We start from the raw sequence: 19005 nt of genomic DNA, 5'->3' as shown, positions 1-19005 counted from the left end.
GTACATATTCAAAGAATGGATTATATATTTTAACAGTTCTAACCTCTAGAGGAGAGTCTGGCTCGTCCAGGATGCTCTTTTCACTCTGCATCCTCTGCATCGTCCCCGTTGAACCGGGCTCCATGATCAGCACGTTCTGACTACCGGCTCTGCCGAACTTACAGTCACTCTTTCTGGAGTCAGTGGTCCTGCACACCTCGTAGTTGTACACGTGTTGGAGAGTCCCTGTCCCCAAAGTGTCTGAGTAACGTGGTGGATAATATGGAATCACAGGCAGGTTGGAGTGATACAGGATGCGAGACTGTCTCCACCTGTACACTTTGACTGATATGATGACCACTAAACACGTGATGAACAGGAAGGAAACCACAGCCAGAGCCAGCACTAAGTAAAAAGTCAGGTTGTCATTGTACTCCTTGTCGTGTGTAAAGTCCGTGAACTCCGACAGCACTTCAGGGAAGCTGTCCGCCACCGCCACGTTAACAATGACTGTAGCTGAACGAGAGGGCTGCCCGTTGTCCTCCACTATAACACTCAGCCTCTGCTTGACTGCGTCTTTATCAGTCACTTGGCGGATGGTTCTGATTTCTCCATTCTGTAAGCCCACTTCAAACAGCGCCCTGTCTGTGGCTTTCTGCAGTTTATAGGAGAGCCAGGCGTTCTGTCCAGAGTCCACATCCACAGCCACCACTTTAGTCACCAGATAGCCCACATCTGCTGAACGAGGCACCATCTCAGCCACCATAGAGCCCCCAGTCTGGACTGGGTACAGAACCTGAGGAGGGTTGTCGTTCTGGTCCTGGATCAGGATTTTCACCGTCACGTTACTGCTGAGTGGAGGAGAACCTCCATCCTGAGCTTTGACGCGGAACTGGAAGTCTTTGATCTGCTCGTAGTCAAAGGAGCGAACTGCGTGGATGACTCCACCATCAGCACTAACTGACACATATGAGGAGACTGGCACTCCGTTCACAGAGGAGTCCTCCAGGATGTAAGAGACACGAGCATTCTGGTTCCAGTCAGCGTCTGTGGCTTTGACTGTGAATATAGAGAGACCTGGTGTGTTGTTTTCTACTATGTAGGCCTCATATGAGCTCCTCTCAAAGACAGGCGCGTTGTCGTTGACGTCAGAGATCTGTAAAGTGAGAGTGACGCTGCTGGAGAGGGAGGGAACTCCCTCATCAGAGCAGGTCACTGTGATGTTATATTGATACGCATCCTCTCTATCTAGCTCCATTTCTGTAACTAAACTATAAAACCCGTTCATTGTTTTTAGTATTTTAAAAGGAATATCATCAATAATTTTACACTTCACTTCTCCATTTTTTTCGGAGTCAGGGTCATTTACACTCAGCATAGCAATTACAGTACTCTCCGGAGAATCTTCCAAAATGCTGTCTGATTTAGAAAGTATTTTCAATTGAGGGCTGTTGTCGTTGACATCATTGACATCTATTAATATTTTACTGGAATCGGAAAGTCCTCCGTTATCTGTGGCTTCTATGTCTATTTGGAAAAGCTTTGCCTTTTCATAATCTATTTCACCAACTAGAACAACCTCTCCAGTTTTTCTGTCGATCTGAAACAATTCAGATAAACGACGGTTGCTGTTTGATATTGAATATGATATTTCTCCATACGATGCCGCATCTTTGTCTGACGCACTCACTGTTATAACACTCGTTCCTCGCGGTGAATTCTCTGTTATTGTTGCTTTGTAAACCGACTTAGTAAAAACCGGCGCATTGTCGTTAGCATCTAAAACGTTAACAATGATCTGCATCGTGCCTGACATTCGAGGCTTTCCGCCGTCAACAGCTGTTAATAACAGTGATATTTTGTCCTGGTTCTCTCGATCTAGCGGCTTCTGCAGAACCATCTCTACCTTTTTACTGCCGTCTGCTTGACTCTCTAGTTTCAACGCAAAATTGTTCGTCGGACTGAGCGTATATGTTTGCAGACCGTTTTCACCAATGTCAGCGTCAACCGCTTTATCCAGTACAAATTTAGATCCAATAACAGCCGACTCGCTAATTTCAACGCGTTTCTCTCTTGATGCAAAACTGGGAGCGTTGTCGTTTATATCTGTGAGTTCTATTGTTATTCGATACAATTCCATCGGATTTTCGAGAATCAACTGCAAATGTAAAGCACAGGGCGTCGTTTCTCCACACAGATCCTCTCTGTCTATTCTTTCTTTAACGAGCAGGACACCCCGTTCTCTGTTCAACTCGATATACTCTCCATTTTCTCCCGAATGAACACGGGCTCTACCCAGTTTGAGCCGTTTAAGGTCTAATCCTAAATCCTGCGCGACGTTACAGACCAAGGAGCCTTTCTCCATTTCCTCGGGAATGGAATAGCTGACCTGTCCCAGCGTCGAGTGAACAGAAAGAACCCAGATGAACAACAGTACTTGCCGTCTCATTGTTCTGTCGTGCTATTCCAGTATCCAAATGATAGCAGTGTAATCCATAAAAAAAGAGTTAAAATGCCAGATTTGATGTAAGCAATGTTAAACAAATAGTAGCCTTTCGTGTTAGTGAGCAGCTCGCCTTTTAAAGGAGGCAGGCGGCTTGTGACGGTTTTATTGTCTACAGTGGCACAGTCTAAAGAGGAGGTTCAGTTCAGCCCCAAGAAAGACTGCCACTCTCTGGCCAACAGCGGCCCTTTCTGTTCAGTACAACAAACAGCAAACGTTTGGAATAAGAATGTCCATGATCCTGTTATTGCTACGAACATTAATATTGTTCCCATTGTAACAACCGCCCAAGTGCAGAATTATGTCATACCTGCTTTTTATCATGAATTATTGGAAATGTGATCAGGAGATTAAGAGAAAAGTGTAAAACATTAAAATGACTTACTGTGAATAAAAAAAAAAAAAACAGCCACACGTTTCTTAATTTCCAAGTGTTATTTTAGAAAACAAAAATGATTTAAAAAACGAAAACTGTATAATATATATAAATATCAAATAAAACAGCTAATTAAAAAAAATATTTTAAATTTTTAAGGCGTCAGTTAAAGTCAGTCTAAGGAGAGCCTGGTTTGACAAGGTTACATTATTAATTACTATTAGAATACAAGTCGTATCTCTGTCCATGGTGCTGACGAATCACGCGTCGCGGCCAATAAAACGTATAAATTATTTCAAATCAAAGTAAAACTAATGTAAAAAGCTCACCTCTAAAGGAGAGTCTGGTTCGTCCAGGATGCTCTTTTCACTCTGCATCCTCTGCATCGTCCCCGTTGAACCGGGCTCCATGATCAGCACGTTCTGACTACCGGCTCTGCCGAACTTACAGTCACTCTTTCTGGAGTCAGTGGTCCTGCACACCTCGTAGTTGTACACGTGTTGGAGAGTCCCTGTCCCCAAAGTGTCTGAGTAACGTGGTGGATAATATGGAATCACAGGCAGGTTGGAGTGATACAGGATGCGAGACTGTCTCCACCTGTACACTTTGACTGATATGATGACCACTAAACACGTGATGAACAGGAAGGAAACCACAGCCAGAGCCAGCACTAAGTAAAAAGTCAGGTTGTCATTGTACTCCTTGTCGTGTGTAAAGTCCGTGAACTCCGACAGCACTTCAGGGAAGCTGTCCGCCACCGCCACGTTAACAATGACTGTAGCTGAACGAGAGGGCTGCCCGTTGTCCTCCACTATAACACTCAGCCTCTGCTTGACTGCGTCTTTATCAGTCACTTGGCGGATGGTTCTGATTTCTCCATTCTGTAAGCCCACTTCAAACAGCGCCCTGTCTGTGGCTTTCTGCAGTTTATAGGAGAGCCAGGCGTTCTGTCCAGAGTCCACATCCACAGCCACCACTTTAGTCACCAGATAGCCCACATCTGCTGAACGAGGCACCATCTCAGCCACCATAGAGCCCCCAGTCTGGACTGGGTACAGAACCTGAGGAGGGTTGTCGTTCTGGTCCTGGATCAGGATTTTCACCGTCACGTTACTGCTGAGTGGAGGAGAACCTCCATCCTGAGCTTTGACGCGGAACTGGAAGTCTTTGATCTGCTCGTAGTCAAAGGAGCGAACTGCGTGGATGACTCCACCATCAGCACTAACTGACACATATGAGGAGACTGGCACTCCGTTCACAGAGGAGTCCTCCAGGATGTAAGAAACACGAGCATTCTGGTTCCAGTCAGCGTCTGTGGCTTTGACTGTGAATATAGAGAGACCTGGTGTGTTGTTTTCTACTATGTAGGCCTCATATGAGCTCCTCTCAAAGACAGGCGCGTTGTCGTTGACGTCAGAGATCTGTAAAGTGAGAGTGACGCTGCTGGAGAGGGAGGGAACTCCCTCATCAGAACACGTCACTGTGATGTTATACTCTGAAGCTGTCTCTCTGTCTAGTTCACTGTCTGTGACTAAACTATAAAAGTTGTTTGATGCTGACATTATTGTCAGAGGGGTGTTATCATTTATAAAACAACGAACCTTCCCATTATCGTTTGAATCTGGGTCTTGAACGTTCATCATCGCTACAACTGTGTTTGGTGCGGAGTTTTCAGATATTACGTTGGACTTCGACATTATATTAATTGTGGGGTTGTTGTCGTTCGTGTCAATCACTTCAACTTTGACTTTACATGAATCCGTAAGTCCACCTTCGTCACTTGCTCGTATATTAATGTGATAATTTTTTGCACTTTCATAGTCAATTTTTCCAGTCAGTTGAATTTCCCCAGTGTCTTCATTTATTTGAAACAGCACATGAGCCTGATCTAAACTGTTTGTAATGGAATATGTTATTTTACCATTCGTTCCGTAATCTGCGTCTGAAGCAGTGACGCTGGTGATAACGCTCCCTTCTTGTGCGTTTTCGAAAACAGTAGCTGTGTAGGTAGACTGTGTAAAAACAGGAGCATTATCATTTGCATCTAAGACCGTGATGAAAATTCTTATTGTCCCCGACATTTGTGGTTCTCCTCCATCAAATGCTGTCAATACTAAAGATATGGACTCGTCGTTTTCTCGATCGAGCGGCTTTTGTAAAACCATTTCAACCTTTTCGGTTCCATCAGCTTGACTTTCACGGTTCAGTATGAAATTATCGGTAGGTTTAAGCTCATATTTTTGAAGACCGTTTTTTCCTACATCAAGGTCTATTGCTCTGTCTAACGCAAATTTTGCCCCAATCACAGCAGATTCGCTAATCTTAAAGCTGACTTCATTCTTTTCAAACGTGGGAGGATTGTCATTTATGTCTGTAATCTCAACTGTGATGCTATAAAACTCCATGGGGTTCTCTAAAATGATTTGGAAATGTAACGCACAAGGCGTTGTCTGTCTGCAAACGGCTTCTCTGTCTATTCCGTCTTTGATGAGGAGGGCCCCTCGCTCTTTATTCAGCTCGATGTAACCCGCGCTGTCGCCTGTATAGATGCGAGCTTTGCCCGATTTCAATCGTTTTACATCCAATCCCAAATCCTGTGCAATATTTCCGACTAAGGAGCCTCTGGGCAGTTCCTCGGGAACGGAGTAGCTGGCTTGGCCGAGCACTGAACGGAAATAAAGAACCAGGAAAAACGCTACTTGCCGTTTCATTGTTCTGTCCGACAGTATCCTCGTAAAATTTAAAAGGATCAACTATATTCCACAGAAATTGGAAATCCGTTTTAAGACAAAATACGATGTATTCCAAAATCCCGACAAGAAATTAAAATATTCCACAAGCTTTATTTCCGTCAACACCGATGTTTAACACCGTCTGTCTCTCTTTCTCTCTGGTAGTGTAATACTGGTGGAGGTTGGTCTTTAAACTCTGCTGTCAAGCATTAACACACTGGCCAACAGCGGCCCTACGAGTACACAATGACGAACTACAAAAAGCTCTGGAGCAAATGAGATACTGCGAACAATGAAATAAAGATAAAAATGAACCGAGAGGATGTGTCAAAAGAAACGAATAAAGAAAAAAAGCTTATTCGCATTACAGTGTTGGTACTTGAATCTTTAAAAAATGCAATAAGTACATTCCATTATGAAAGAATGCGAAGGAAATGAGACTACAGTCTACTTACAAGCAAAACTGACAAGCTTTTTAAAACCGGGAAAATTTCAATATTGCTTCAGTCCCAAACTATATGCATAGTTTTACACGTAAAGACAGACAGACAGACAGACAGACAGACAGACAGACAGACAGACAGACAGACAGACAGACAGACAGACAGACAGACAGACAGACAGACAGACAGACAGACAGACAGACAGACAGACAGACAGACAGACGTTTAAATGCTGTCAAACAAAGAACTTGAGTGAATGACTAATATGTTTTGTTGTTCAATCTATTGTTGCCACTCCACCATTTAGAAAAGAATTGCTTTAGATGGATACAATTGCAAACAATAATAAACAATATGGGTTGAACCATTGAACCATGACGTTGTTTTCTAAAACATAGCTGAAAGAAAAAGACAAAAAAAAAAACAATTTGTACCTCTGTCCATGGTGCTGACCAATCGCTGCCAATAAAGACATAAATAGGCTCACCTCTAGAGGAGAGTCTGGTTCGTCCAAGATGCTCTTTTCACTCTGCATCCTCTGCATCGTCCCCGTTGAACCGGGCTCCATGATCAGCACGTTCTGACTACCGGCTCTGCCGAACTTACAGTCACTCTTTCTGGAGTCAGTGGTCCTGCACACCTCGTAGTTGTACACGTGTTGGAGAGTCCCTGTCCCCAAAGTGTCTGAGTAACGTGGTGGATAATATGGAATCACAGGCAGGTTGGAGTGATACAGGATGCGAGACTGTCTCCACCTGTACACTTTGACTGATATGATGACCACTAAACACGTGATGAACAGGAAGGAAACTACAGCCAGAGCCAGCACTAAGTAAAAAGTCAGGTTGTCATTGTACTCCTTGTCGTGTGTAAAGTCCGTGAACTCCGACAGCACTTCAGGGAAGCTGTCCGCCACCGCCACGTTAACAATGACTGTAGCTGAACGAGAGGGCTGCCCGTTGTCCTCCACTATAACACTCAGCCTCTGCTTGACTGCATCTTTATCAGTCACTTGGCGGATGGTTCTGATTTCTCCATTCTGTAAGCCCACTTCAAACAGCGCCCTGTCTGTGGCTTTCTGCAGTTTATAGGAGAGCCAGGCGTTCTGTCCAGAGTCCACATCCACAGCCACCACTTTAGTCACCAGATAGCCCACATCTGCTGAACGAGGCACCATCTCAGCCACCATAGAGCCCCCAGTCTGGACTGGGTACAGAACCTGAGGAGGGTTGTCGTTCTGGTCCTGGATCAGGATTTTCACCGTCACGTTACTGCTGAGTGGAGGAGAACCTCCATCCTGAGCTTTGACGCGGAACTGGAAGTCTTTGATCTGCTCGTAGTCAAAGGAGCGAACTGCGTGGATGACTCCACCATCAGCACTAACTGACACATATGAGGAGACTGGCACTCCGTTCACAGAGGAGTCCTCCAGGATGTAAGAGACACGAGCATTCTGGTTCCAGTCAGCGTCTGTGGCTTTGACTGTGAATATAGAGAGACCTGGTGTGTTGTTTTCTACTATGTAGGCCTCATATGAGCTCCTCTCAAAGACAGGCGCGTTGTCGTTGACGTCAGAGATCTGTAAAGTGAGAGTGACGCTGCTGGAGAGGGAGGGGACTCCCTCATCAGAGCACGTCACTGTGATGTTATACTCTGAGGCTCCCTCTCTGTCTAATGCGACCTCTGTTACCAAGGTATAAAATCCATTTAAGGTAGTTTGTATTTTAAATGGAATATCATTGTCTATACTACAGCCTACCTTTCCGTTACTTTCTGAATCAGGATCATTTATACTCAACATAGCTATGACAGTGTTTGAGGGAGCGTCTTCTATCACTGCTTCTGATTTGGAAACAATGTTTATGTGAGGCTTATTGTCATTTATATCCACAACATCAACAACTACTTTAGTCGAATCAGAGAGACCACCACTGTCTACAACTTCAATATCCATTTGATAAACATTTGCTTTTTCATAATCAATTTCACCTATTAATATTATTTCCCCAGTTTTGGAATTGATTTGAAATATTTCAGATAAAAAGTGCTTGCTGCTTGCTATCATATATGAAACTTCTCCGTTGGAGCCAATGTCCTTATCGGTTGCACTCACAGTGGTTACGCTGGTGCCTTTTGGAGAATTTTCTAATATTTTTGCTCTATACAGAGACTTTATGAATGTAGGTGCGTTGTCGTTCGCATCCAACACAGTAACGAATATCTGCATTGTCCCTGACATCGGTGGCGCTCCTCCATCTTTAGCAGTTAACAACAGAGAAATCAACGCCTGCCTTTCGCGGTCTAATGGCTTTTGCAGAACCATTTCCACCTTTTTACTTCCGTCTGCCTGGTTGTCTAGTTTCAATACAAAGTTGTCAGTTGGAGTCAGCGAGTAGTGTTGCAATCCATTCATCCCAATGTCGGAATCAATTGCTTTTTCTAGAATAAATTTCGATCCAATCACTGCAGACTCGCTAATTTCAAAACGTTTCTCTGCATTTCTAAAAACTGGAGTATTATCGTTTATATCCGTAATTTCCACTGTAACACGAAACAATTCCATTGGATTGTCGAGGATTAACTGAAAATGCAGCGCACAAGGCGTCGTCTCTCCACATAAGGTCTCTCTGTCTATTCTCTCCTGGATGAGGAGGACTCCCCTTTCTCTGTTCAGCCCCACGTATTCTGCACTGCCTCCCGTGTAGACGCGGGCCTTGCCTGATTTCAGCCTTTTAAGATCTAAACCTAAATCATGCGCTATGTTACCAACGACAGAGCCTTTGGCCATTTCTTCTGGAATAGAATAGGTGACCTGGCTCAGCACGTAGTCGAGAGACACGACCGAGAGAAACAACAGTACTTGCCGTCTCATTGTTCTGTCCGACGTAGTTCCTTTTTTGCCAATATTACCACAGAACCATTCCCAATAAAATATATCCGCGGGGAAAAATACCGTCCACAATCCTCGCAGTCACAAACAAAACAACATATTGTGTTCAGTGGAAACGTTTAGTCGCAGTATTCCGTGCGGGAGTAGATTATTTTTCTGCCGTCCTCCGAATATGTCTAACGTAGTCACAAGAAGAGGCAGAACACAGACAGAAAAAAACATCCAGCTATTCCACGACACGCTTGTCAACAGCGACCCTTTGAGTTGAAAATATAAATTACAGCAACTGATGTCAGAAAAAAAAGCTTTTCTTCAATCTGACACTAGTGAAGCCAAGTAATTTTGTAACAAATGTTGTGCTAGATGTAATTCCCCCCCTAAAATGTATAAATAAAAAAAGGAAAAATTATATACTGTGGATTTCAATGCACCCAACAAAATGTGAGCTCTAATAACGGTAGATAATTTAAACGTGGAGCAAAAATGCAAAGAAAACAGCATACTTGTAGTACAGCATCAGTTGTGTAAATTGCCGCTGTCCATGGTGCTGACCTAAAGGTTGTAATTTGACACTGGATTTCGTTTTTGAAGATTTGGAAGCTCAAAATACAGCCACTGTTTACTTAGTAATTTGACCAGGATTCAAATTAGGTAAATTGTGCAATTGTTAAATGTTTCTAACCTCTAGAGGAGAGTCTGGTTCGTCCAAGATGCTCTTTTCACTCTGCATCCTCTGCATCGTCCCCGTTGAACCGGGCTCCATGATCAGCACGTTCTGACTACCGGCTCTGCCGAACTTACAGTCACTCTTTCTGGAGTCAGTGGTCCTGCACACCTCGTAGTTGTACACGTGTTGGAGAGTCCCTGTCCCCAAAGTGTCTGAGTAACGTGGTGGATAATATGGAATCACAGGCAGGTTGGAGTGATACAGGATGCGAGACTGTCTCCACCTGTACACTTTGACTGATATGATGACCACTAAACACGTGATGAACAGGAAGGAAACTACAGCCAGAGCCAGCACTAAGTAAAAAGTCAGGTTGTCATTGTACTCCTTGTCGTGTGTAAAGTCCGTGAACTCCGACAGCACTTCAGGGAAGCTGTCCGCCACCGCCACGTTAACAATGACTGTAGCTGAACGAGAGGGCTGCCCGTTGTCCTCCACTATAACACTCAGCCTCTGCTTGACTGCGTCTTTATCAGTCACTTGGCGGATGGTTCTGATTTCTCCATTCTGTAAGCCCACTTCAAACAGCGCCCTGTCTGTGGCTTTCTGCAGTTTATAGGAGAGCCAGGCGTTCTGTCCAGAGTCCACATCCACAGCCACCACTTTAGTCACCAGATAGCCCACATCTGCTGAACGAGGCACCATCTCAGCCACCATAGAGCCCCCAGTCTGGACTGGGTACAGAACCTGAGGAGGGTTGTCGTTCTGGTCCTGGATCAGGATTTTCACCGTCACGTTACTGCTGAGTGGAGGAGAACCTCCATCCTGAGCTTTGACGCGGAACTGGAAGTCTTTGATATGCTCGTAGTCAAAGGAGCGAACTGCGTGGATGACTCCACCATCAGCACTAACTGACACATATGAGGAGACTGGCACTCCGTTCACAGAGGAGTCCTCCAGGATGTAAGAAACACGAGCATTCTGGTTCCAGTCAGCGTCTGTGGCTTTGACTGTGAATATAGAGAGACCTGGTGTGTTGTTTTCTACTATGTAGGCCTCATATGAGCTCCTCTCAAAGACAGGCGCGTTGTCGTTGACGTCAGAGATCTGTAAAGTGAGAGTGACGCTGCTGGAGAGGGAGGGGACTCCCTCATCAGAACACGTCACTGTGATGTTATACTCTGAGGCTCCCTCTCTGTCTAATTCACTGTCTGTGACTAACCTATAAAAGTTATTTGTTGGTCTTTCTAAAACAAATGGTATATTTTCGTTCACAAAGCATTTCACATTTCCGTTTTCTCCAGAATCTAGGTCATCGATATTTATTATTGTAACAACTGTGCTGATTTTAGCGTCCTCTGAAATCACGTTTGACTTTGACATTATGCTGATTTCAGGTTTGTTGTCATTTATATCTTGAACATCTACAATTAACTTGCACGAATCAGTGAGTCCTCCATCATCACTTGCAAGTAAATTAATTTGATAATGTTTCGACTTTTCAAAGTCAATATGTCCAATTAGTGAAATCTCTCCTTTCTCTTCATCTACTCGAAATAATTTTCTGACGCTGTCTAACGTGTTGGTCATTGAATAGGTTATTTTTCCGTTCGAGCCGTGGTCTGCGTCGGTGGCTGTGACTGTAGCTACAACTGTGCCCTTAGCTGAATTCTCAGTGACTGTAGCTTTGTATGTGGCCTGTGTAAAAACAGGAGCGTTATCGTTCACGTCTAAAACTGTGATGAGAATCAGCATCGTCCCTGACATCTGCGGTTCTCCTCCATCTACAGCCGTCAACACAAGAGATATCTGCTCCTGTTTCTCTCTATCCAGAGGTTTCTGTAACACCATCTCTACGTTCTTATTTCCATCAGCGTTATTTTGCACATTTAAAGCAAAATAATGCGAAGGTTTCAAATCGTATCCGTGGACATTATTAATTCCAACGTCCAAATCCACCGCCCTTTCCAGCACAAATTTAGCTCCGGTGACTGCAGATTCGCTGATTTTGAACTTCATTTCGCTTTTTTCAAACGTTGGTGCGTTGTCATTAATATCTGTGATCTGGACTGTTACGCTATAAAACTCTATGGGATTCTCTAAAATGATCTGGAAGTGTAGAGCACAAAGAGCCGTCTCTGCGCACAGTGCCTCCCTGTCGATCCTCTCTTTGACAATAAGGACTCCTCTGTCTCTGTTCAGCTCGACGTATTCTTCGCTGTTTCTCGTGTAGATTTTAGCTTTGCCTGAAACCAAACGTTTGATTTCTAATCCTAAATCTTGTGCAATGTTACCAACTAAAGATCCTTTTGGCATTTCCTCTGGAATAGAATAACTGATCTGAGCAGACGCTAAATCGAGCGCAAGCAGGCAGACAAACAACAGTACTTGCCCACTCATTGTTCCATCCATGATTTCTTTCCAGTATTTCCTAAATAATAATATCCCCAAAAGATTTGGCTTGTATTCCAGCATCAAAGGCAAACAAAACAGTGACAAGAACCGATCTCCTCACGTCAAAAATCTCACCAAAGCTTCCAACAGTGCTCCACAAACACAATGCTTAGATCGCTGCCTTTCGTGTTCTGTCTTTATAATATGGAGGTTACATGGGAGGTGCTGCTGCAATCCTGCTCTCATTCAGCAACACAGTGGTCAACAGCGGCCCTAAGAGTCCATAAAATTAAACTACAGAAATTCAGCGAGAAAAGCTTTGGAATAACAGAAGGTAAATATACAGGGTAATTACTCTATTCAAGTAATATGTACTTTGTTGTAGTAATTTGTTAAATTTCACACGACTGAACCACAATTAATTTCTATAAATAATCAAGGAGAACGGCTTAACAACAAAAATAAATATTGTGGTAGACGATCAGAATAAAGGAAACAACAATGAAGTATGAACAAGAATGTATGCAGGCAAAGTGATCTCACCTTTGTAAAGTTAAAACAGTTTATGTTATAACGTTTTGTTCAGATTGAAATAACAATGTAAAAATATGTATAATTGTTAAATCAGTTTAACAACTAAAATAGGTTTATCCAGGATGTTCATAGCCTGTGTCCACTAAAATGCCCTCACCCTAAGTCTTTCTTTCAAAAACTAACCCTTACTATATATTACACTGTGTGCTTCAGTGCTGCTACGTGCACATCAGTGCATTCTGGCTTAACTCGAGCAAAAAGGTTGAGAAAACCATGTCAGTACTGTAAAATGCTGCTGTCCATGGTGCTTACTCAGGCGATTGTGAAATCATGTACAACAACAGTATATTTCTAATCCTGATAAAATGACAAATGATACCTGTAAGTATTATGACACAGGTTGGCAGGGAATTAAGGTAAACAATAAATATTTCAAATTGTTCTGACCTCTAGAGGAGAGTCTGGTTCATCCAGGATGCTCTTTTCACTCTGCATCCTCTGCATCGTCCCCGTTGAACCGGGCTCCATGATCAGCACGTTCTGACTACCGGCTCTGCCGAACTTACAGTCACTCTTTCTGGAGTCAGTGGTCCTGCACACCTCGTAGTTGTACACGTGTTGGAGAGTCCCTGTCCCCAAAGTGTCTGAGTAACGTGGTGGATAATATGGAATCACAGGCAGGTTGGAGTGATACAGGATGCGAGACTGTCTCCACCTGTACACTTTGACTGATATGATGACCACTAAACACGTGATGAACAGGAAGGAAACTACAGCCAGAGCCAGCACTAAGTAAAAAGTCAGGTTGTCATTGTACTCCTTGTCGTGTGTAAAGTCCGTGAACTCCGACAGCACTTCAGGGAAGCTGTCCGCCACCGCCACGTTAACAATGACTGTAGCTGAACGAGAGGGCTGCCCGTTGTCCTCCACTATAACACTCAGCCTCTGCTTGACTGCGTCTTTATCAGTCACTTGGCGGATGGTTCTGATTTCTCCATTCTGTAAGCCCACTTCAAACAGCGCCCTGTCTGTGGCTTTCTGCAGTTTATAGGAGAGCCAGGCGTTCTGTCCAGAGTCCACATCCACAGCCACCACTTTAGTCACCAGATAGCCCACATCTGCTGAACGAGGCACCATCTCAGCCACCATAGAGCCCCCAGTCTGGACTGGGTACAGAACCTGAGGAGGGTTGTCGTTCTGGTCCTGGATCAGGATTTTCACCGTCACGTTGCTACTGAGTGGAGGAGAACCTCCATCCTGAGCTTTGAGGCGGAACTGGAAGTCTTTGATCTGCTCGTAGTCAAAGGAGCGAACTGCGTGGATGACTCCACCATCAGCACTAACTGACACATATGAGGAGACTGGCACTCCGTTCACAGAGGAGTCCTCCAGGATGTAAGAGACACGAGCATTCTGGTTCCAGTCAGCGTCTGTGGCTTTGACTGTGAATATAGAGAGACCTGGTGTGTTGTTTTCTACTATGTAGGCCTCATATGAGCTCCTCTCAAAGACAGGCGCGTTGTCGTTGACGTCAGAGATCTGTAAAGTGAGAGTGACGCTGCTGGAGAGGGAGGGAACTCCCTCATCAGAGCAGGTCACTGTGATGTTATACTCTGAGGCTGTCTCTCGGTCTAATTCAGTGTTTGTTATGATGCTGTAGAAGCCATTAGACGTACTTTCAATTATAAACGGCACGCTGTCTGACAGAAAACACTTAACTAAACCGTTATTATCTGAGTCGGCATCATGCACATTCATGACAGCAACGGTTGTTTTTAACACTGAATCTTCCGGAATCGATTGCGTAGTTGACATTAAATCTATTACTGGATTATTGTCATTCGCATCAGTGATGTCAAAAATTACTTTACACGAGTCCGTGAGTCCACCTTGATCTCTAGCTTTAACGAATAGCTGATAATGTTTAAACTTTTCATAATCAATGTTTCCAATTAAACGTATTTCACCACTCGTCTCATTTATTACAAATAAATCCAAAATATCCTCCGTGTTACTGGTAATTGAGTACGTTACTAATGCGTTCGTACCTTGATCATCATCGGTGGCTGTTACAGTCATCAGTGATGTTCCCCTTTGAGTGTTTTCCATTAAACTAGTTTTATACGTCGGTTGTGTGAATACTGGAGCGTTATCGTTTGCATCCATTACGGTTACATGGATTTGCACGGTCCCTGTCAGCTGTGGTTCACCTCCGTCGACGGCTGTTAGTGTTAGAGTCAGTCGTTCTTCCTTTTCACGGTCAAGCGGTTTCTCTAATACCATCTCTACCTCCTTTTCCCCAACCGCATTTTCGTTGATTTTCAAAGCGAAGTTATCTGCTGGATGAAGCGCATAACTCTGGAGACCATTTATTCCAACATCAGAATCCAACGCTGTTTCTAAAACGAATTTCGCTCCCCTCGCAGCTGATTCGCTTATTTCGAATAACATACTTTTCATTTTGAAAAAAGGAGCGTTGTCGTTAATATCTGTTATTTCTACTGTAACACGATAAAACTCAATTGGGTTTTCCAAAATGATCTGAAAATGTAAAGCGCACGGAGATGTTTGTCTGCACAACGCTTCTCTGTCTATTTTCTGCTTGATGAGAAGGATCCCCTTTTCTTTGTTCAACTCGATGTACTCAGCGCTGTTTCCAACATGTAACCGAGCTTTCCCTGTTTTAAGTCGTCTCAGATCTAAACCTAGATCTTGTGCAATGTTGCCGACCAATGAGCCTTTGGACATTTCCTCGGGTATAGAATAGCTGACCTGCCCATACACGCAGTGGAGGGAGAGCAACGACAGGAACAATAGTACTTGCCGTCTCATTGTGCCATTCAACATTATTTTTCTTCCTTGACGAACAGGAGAGTAATCCGTACTGAGGTTTGTAGTCCACAATCAGCGAGAATAATTTAAGAACGTAAAATTGTTAATAAAACATCCATCAAAATGTGGCCAACTCCGTGCCCGTGTGAGATGTTCTCTCGGTAAAGCAGACCGTGTAATGTGACGAGCCTGCTTTCTGAAATCTGAAGGAAATGGGTGGTGCAGTACAAATCTGTTGGTCATGCACCACACACTGGCCAACAGCGTCCCTACGAGTGAAAACCACGAAACTGCACAACGTGGGAGGTACATATTGGCTGAAATGTGTTAAGTTCAATGTATTTTTTTTTCAAACACTGAAAATAATCATATTGCACAGCATTATAGACCACAAGAAACAAAACCAAAACTTGAAAACGAATTATACAAGAGTAAGTAACAGTTAGATGAATTTAGAAAATGTGTCTGCAAAGGAAGTAACTATTGAGCAAGCTTAAAAACGTTTGTTGTTTGGAAATTTTAGAAACTAAGTAAACGACCAGGGCACACACACACACACACACACACACACACACACACACACACACACACACACACACACACACACACACACACACACACACATTGCTATGAGCTGCAGGCCAGTTTAACAAAGACAAAGACACACAATGGTCTATAACATAGTGTGTACTGAGATATTATGACAACAAGAATTAAAGGTAGACAAATCCTCAGAAAGAGACTACTGTATTCTTACAGCAGCTAAGAATGTTGTATCGCTATCCATGGTGCTGAAACACCTTCAAGCACTTCAGATAAACAATTCTGTGTGCACAGTTTTCTTTGTTAATACAATTAGGCAGTAATATTATGAACATTCAAAACAAAAGGACCAACCTCTAAAGGTGAGTCCGGTTCGTCCAGGATGCTCTTTTCAATCTGCATCCTCTGCATCGTCCCCGTTGAACCGGGCTCCATGATCAGCACGTTCTGACTACCGGCTCTGCCGAACTTACAGTCACTCTTTCTGGAGTCAGTGGTCCTGCACACCTCGTAGTTGTACACGTGTTGGAGAGTCCCTGTCCCCAAAGTGTCTGAGTAACGTGGTGGATAATATGGAATCACAGGCAGGTTGGAGTGATACAGGATGCGAGACTGTCTCCACCTGTACACCTTAACTGATATGATGACCACTAAACACGTGATGAACAGGAAGGAAACTACAGCCAGAGCCAGCACTAAGTAAAAAGTCAGGTTGTCATTGTACTCCTTGTCGTGTGTAAAGTCCGTGAACTCCGACAGCACTTCAGGGAAGCTGTCCGCCACCGCCACGTTAACAATGACTGTAGCTGAACGAGAGGGCTGCCCGTTGTCCTCCACTATAACACTCAGCCTCTGCTTGACTGCGTCTTTATCAGTCACTTGGCGGATGGTTCTGATTTCTCCATTCTGTAAGCCCACTTCAAACAGCGCCCTGTCTGTGGCTTTCTGCAGTTTATAGGAGAGCCAGGCGTTCTGTCCAGAGTCCACATCCACAGCCACCACTTTAGTCACCAGATAGCCCACATCTGCTGAACGAGGCACCATCTCAGCCACCATAGAGCCCCCAGTCTGGACTGGGTACAGAACCTGAGGAGGGTTGTCGTTCTGGTCCTGGATCAGGATTTTCACCGTCACGTTACTGCTGAGTGGAGGAGAACCTCCATCCTGAGCTTTGACGCGGAACTGGAAGTCTTTGATCTGCTCGTAGTCAAAGGAGCGAACTGCGTGGATGACTCCACCATCAGCACTAACTGACACATATGAGGAGACTGGCACTCCGTTCACAGAGGAGTCCTCCAGGATGTAAGAGACACGAGCATTCTGGTTCCAGTCAGCGTCTGTGGCTTTGACTGTGAATATAGAGAGACCTGGTGTGTTGTTTTCTACTATGTAGGCCTCATATGAGCTCCTCTCAAAGACAGGCGCGTTGTCGTTGACGTCAGAGATCTGTAAAGTGAGAGTGACGCTGCTGGAGAGGGAGGGAACTCCCTCATCAGAACACGTCACTGTGATGTTATACTCTGAGGCTCTCTCTCGGTCTAACTCACTGTCTGTGACTAAAGTATAGAAATTATTTGTGGATGCTTTTAACGTAAACGGAGTACTTTCGGTAATGTAACACTGCACTTTTCCGTTTTCTCTTGTGTCTTTGTCGTCAATATTTATCATTGTAACAACTGTATTGAGTTTAGCATCTTCTAATATCACGTTTGTTTTCGACATAATGGTTATTTCAGGACTATTGTCATTTAAATCTTGTACCTCTATAATTAATTTACATGAATCTGTGAGTCCTCCATCGTCACTTGCACGTACATTTATTTGATAGTCTCTGGACTCCTCAAAGTCAACGTTTCCCATTAAAATAACTTCCCCATTATCCTTGTTTATCGTGAATATTTTTCTTACGCTGTCTAACGTGTTCGTGATTGAATATGTTATTTTTCCATATGAGCCGTGGTCTGCGTCGGTGGCTGTGACCGTAGCTACAACTGTGCCTTTAGCTGAATTCTCAGTGACTGTAGCTTTGTATGTGGCCTGTGTAAAAACGGGAGCGTTATCGTTGGCGTCTAAAACTGTGATGAGAATCAGCATCGTCCCTGACATCTGCGGTTCTCCTCCATCTACAGCCGTCAACACAAGAGATATCTGCTCCTGTTTCTCTCTATCCAGCGGTTTCTGTAACACCATCTCTACGTTCTTATTTCCATCATCGTTATTGTGGACCTTTAGTGAAAAATTATCTGTTGGTTTTAATTCGTACCTCTGAAGATCATTATTTCCAACGTCTAGATCCACCGCCCTTTCCAACACAAATTTTGCACCGACGACCGCGGATTCGCTTATCCTAAATTTAATTTCTCGTTCCTCAAAGTTAGGCGCATTATCATTTATATCAGTAATCTGAACTGTAACCGTGTAAAATTCCATTGGATTTTCTAGTATTATCTGAAAATGTAAAGCGCACGGTGCGGACTGCCTACAAAGAGCCTCTCTGTCGATCCTCTCTTTGACGAGGAGGACGCCTCTCTCTCGGTTTAGCTCAACGTACGTTTCACTGTCTCGTGTAAAAATTCGCGCTTTGCCTGTTGCGAGACGTTTAGTTTCTATCCCCAGGTCGTGAGCTATATTACCCACTACTGACCCTTTCGGCATTTCTTCTGGTATTGTGTAACTCACTTGTCCAGTTACCAAGACGAGGGAAACGAGGACGTTAAACAGCAGCGCTTCACCCTTCATTGTTCTCTCCTTGTATTTCTTAGGCTGCTCTGCAGTCGGTATATTTATCCCATGCAATAAATCAAAAATATAATCCTGTGGCCAATTCCAACGTCGCAGCTGTACAATCCACACAAAGAAAGATCATTTTCTGGTGAGTTTTTGGTTTCCAAATGGTCGCCGTCTCCAGAACGTCTGTTCGTTTCAGTGGTGTTTTTCTGATTGTGTGGGCGCAACATGGGAGGTTCTGCTACAAGCTCAGTCTCTGTTCTCAACACACTGGTCAACAGCGGCCCTAAGAGTCCATATTATAAAACTGCAATAACGCAACGTGAATCAATCTCTTCACAACATTGGCACATACTGTAGGAAGATCTGACATGATATAATGGAT

The 19005-nt window shown here is 43.9% G+C and overlaps 3 protein-coding genes across 38 annotated transcripts in view; all 3 read right to left on the bottom strand.

The window, feature by feature from the left end:
• Positions 1-19005, bottom strand: part of LOC114864326 (protocadherin gamma-A11-like) — a 265898-nt gene that overhangs the window by 61876 nt on the left and 185017 nt on the right. For 2 of the 36 annotated variants that reach the window (XM_029165115.3, XM_055512223.1), the window contains exon 1: positions 16248-18802. The exons of 29 other annotated variants lie outside the window; for them this stretch is intronic. In XM_029165115.3, coding sequence (XP_029020948.1) covers positions 16248-18632 — 2385 coding nt within the window. In that variant the 5' untranslated portion in view covers positions 18633-18802. Of the gene's footprint in view, positions 1-43; positions 3162-3187; positions 5570-6520; positions 9073-12965; positions 16214-16247; positions 18803-19005 lie in introns of those variants that run through there. 5 more of the 36 variants (XM_029165116.3, XM_029165131.3, XM_029165107.3 and 2 more) reach the window with 4 other exon arrangements.
• Positions 6353-19005, bottom strand: part of LOC114864376 (protocadherin beta-16-like) — a 50445-nt gene continuing 37792 nt past the window's right edge. The window contains exon 2 of the mRNA XM_041072706.2: positions 6353-6520. Coding sequence (XP_040928640.2) covers positions 6353-6520 — 168 coding nt within the window. The remainder of the gene's footprint in view (positions 6521-19005) is intronic.
• Positions 9266-12608, bottom strand: LOC129604698 (protocadherin beta-16-like). The gene has a single exon (XM_055512232.1). The coding sequence runs from the start codon at positions 12063-12065 to the stop codon at positions 9591-9593; it is 2475 nt and encodes an 824-aa protein (XP_055368207.1). The 5' UTR covers positions 12066-12608; the 3' UTR covers positions 9266-9590.

Source organism: Betta splendens, chromosome 10 (genome assembly GCF_900634795.4).
Source record: "Betta splendens chromosome 10, fBetSpl5.4, whole genome shotgun sequence".
NCBI lineage: Eukaryota > Metazoa > Chordata > Actinopteri > Anabantiformes > Osphronemidae > Betta > Betta splendens.
This window is presented reverse-complemented; position numbering and strand designations above follow the sequence as displayed.

What these genes read in the sequence shown, in the direction of transcription:
- LOC129604698 (XM_055512232.1), bottom strand. Translation starts at nt 12,065, where the DNA reads ATGCTGGAATACAAGCCAAATCTTTTGGGGATATTATTATTTAGGAAA.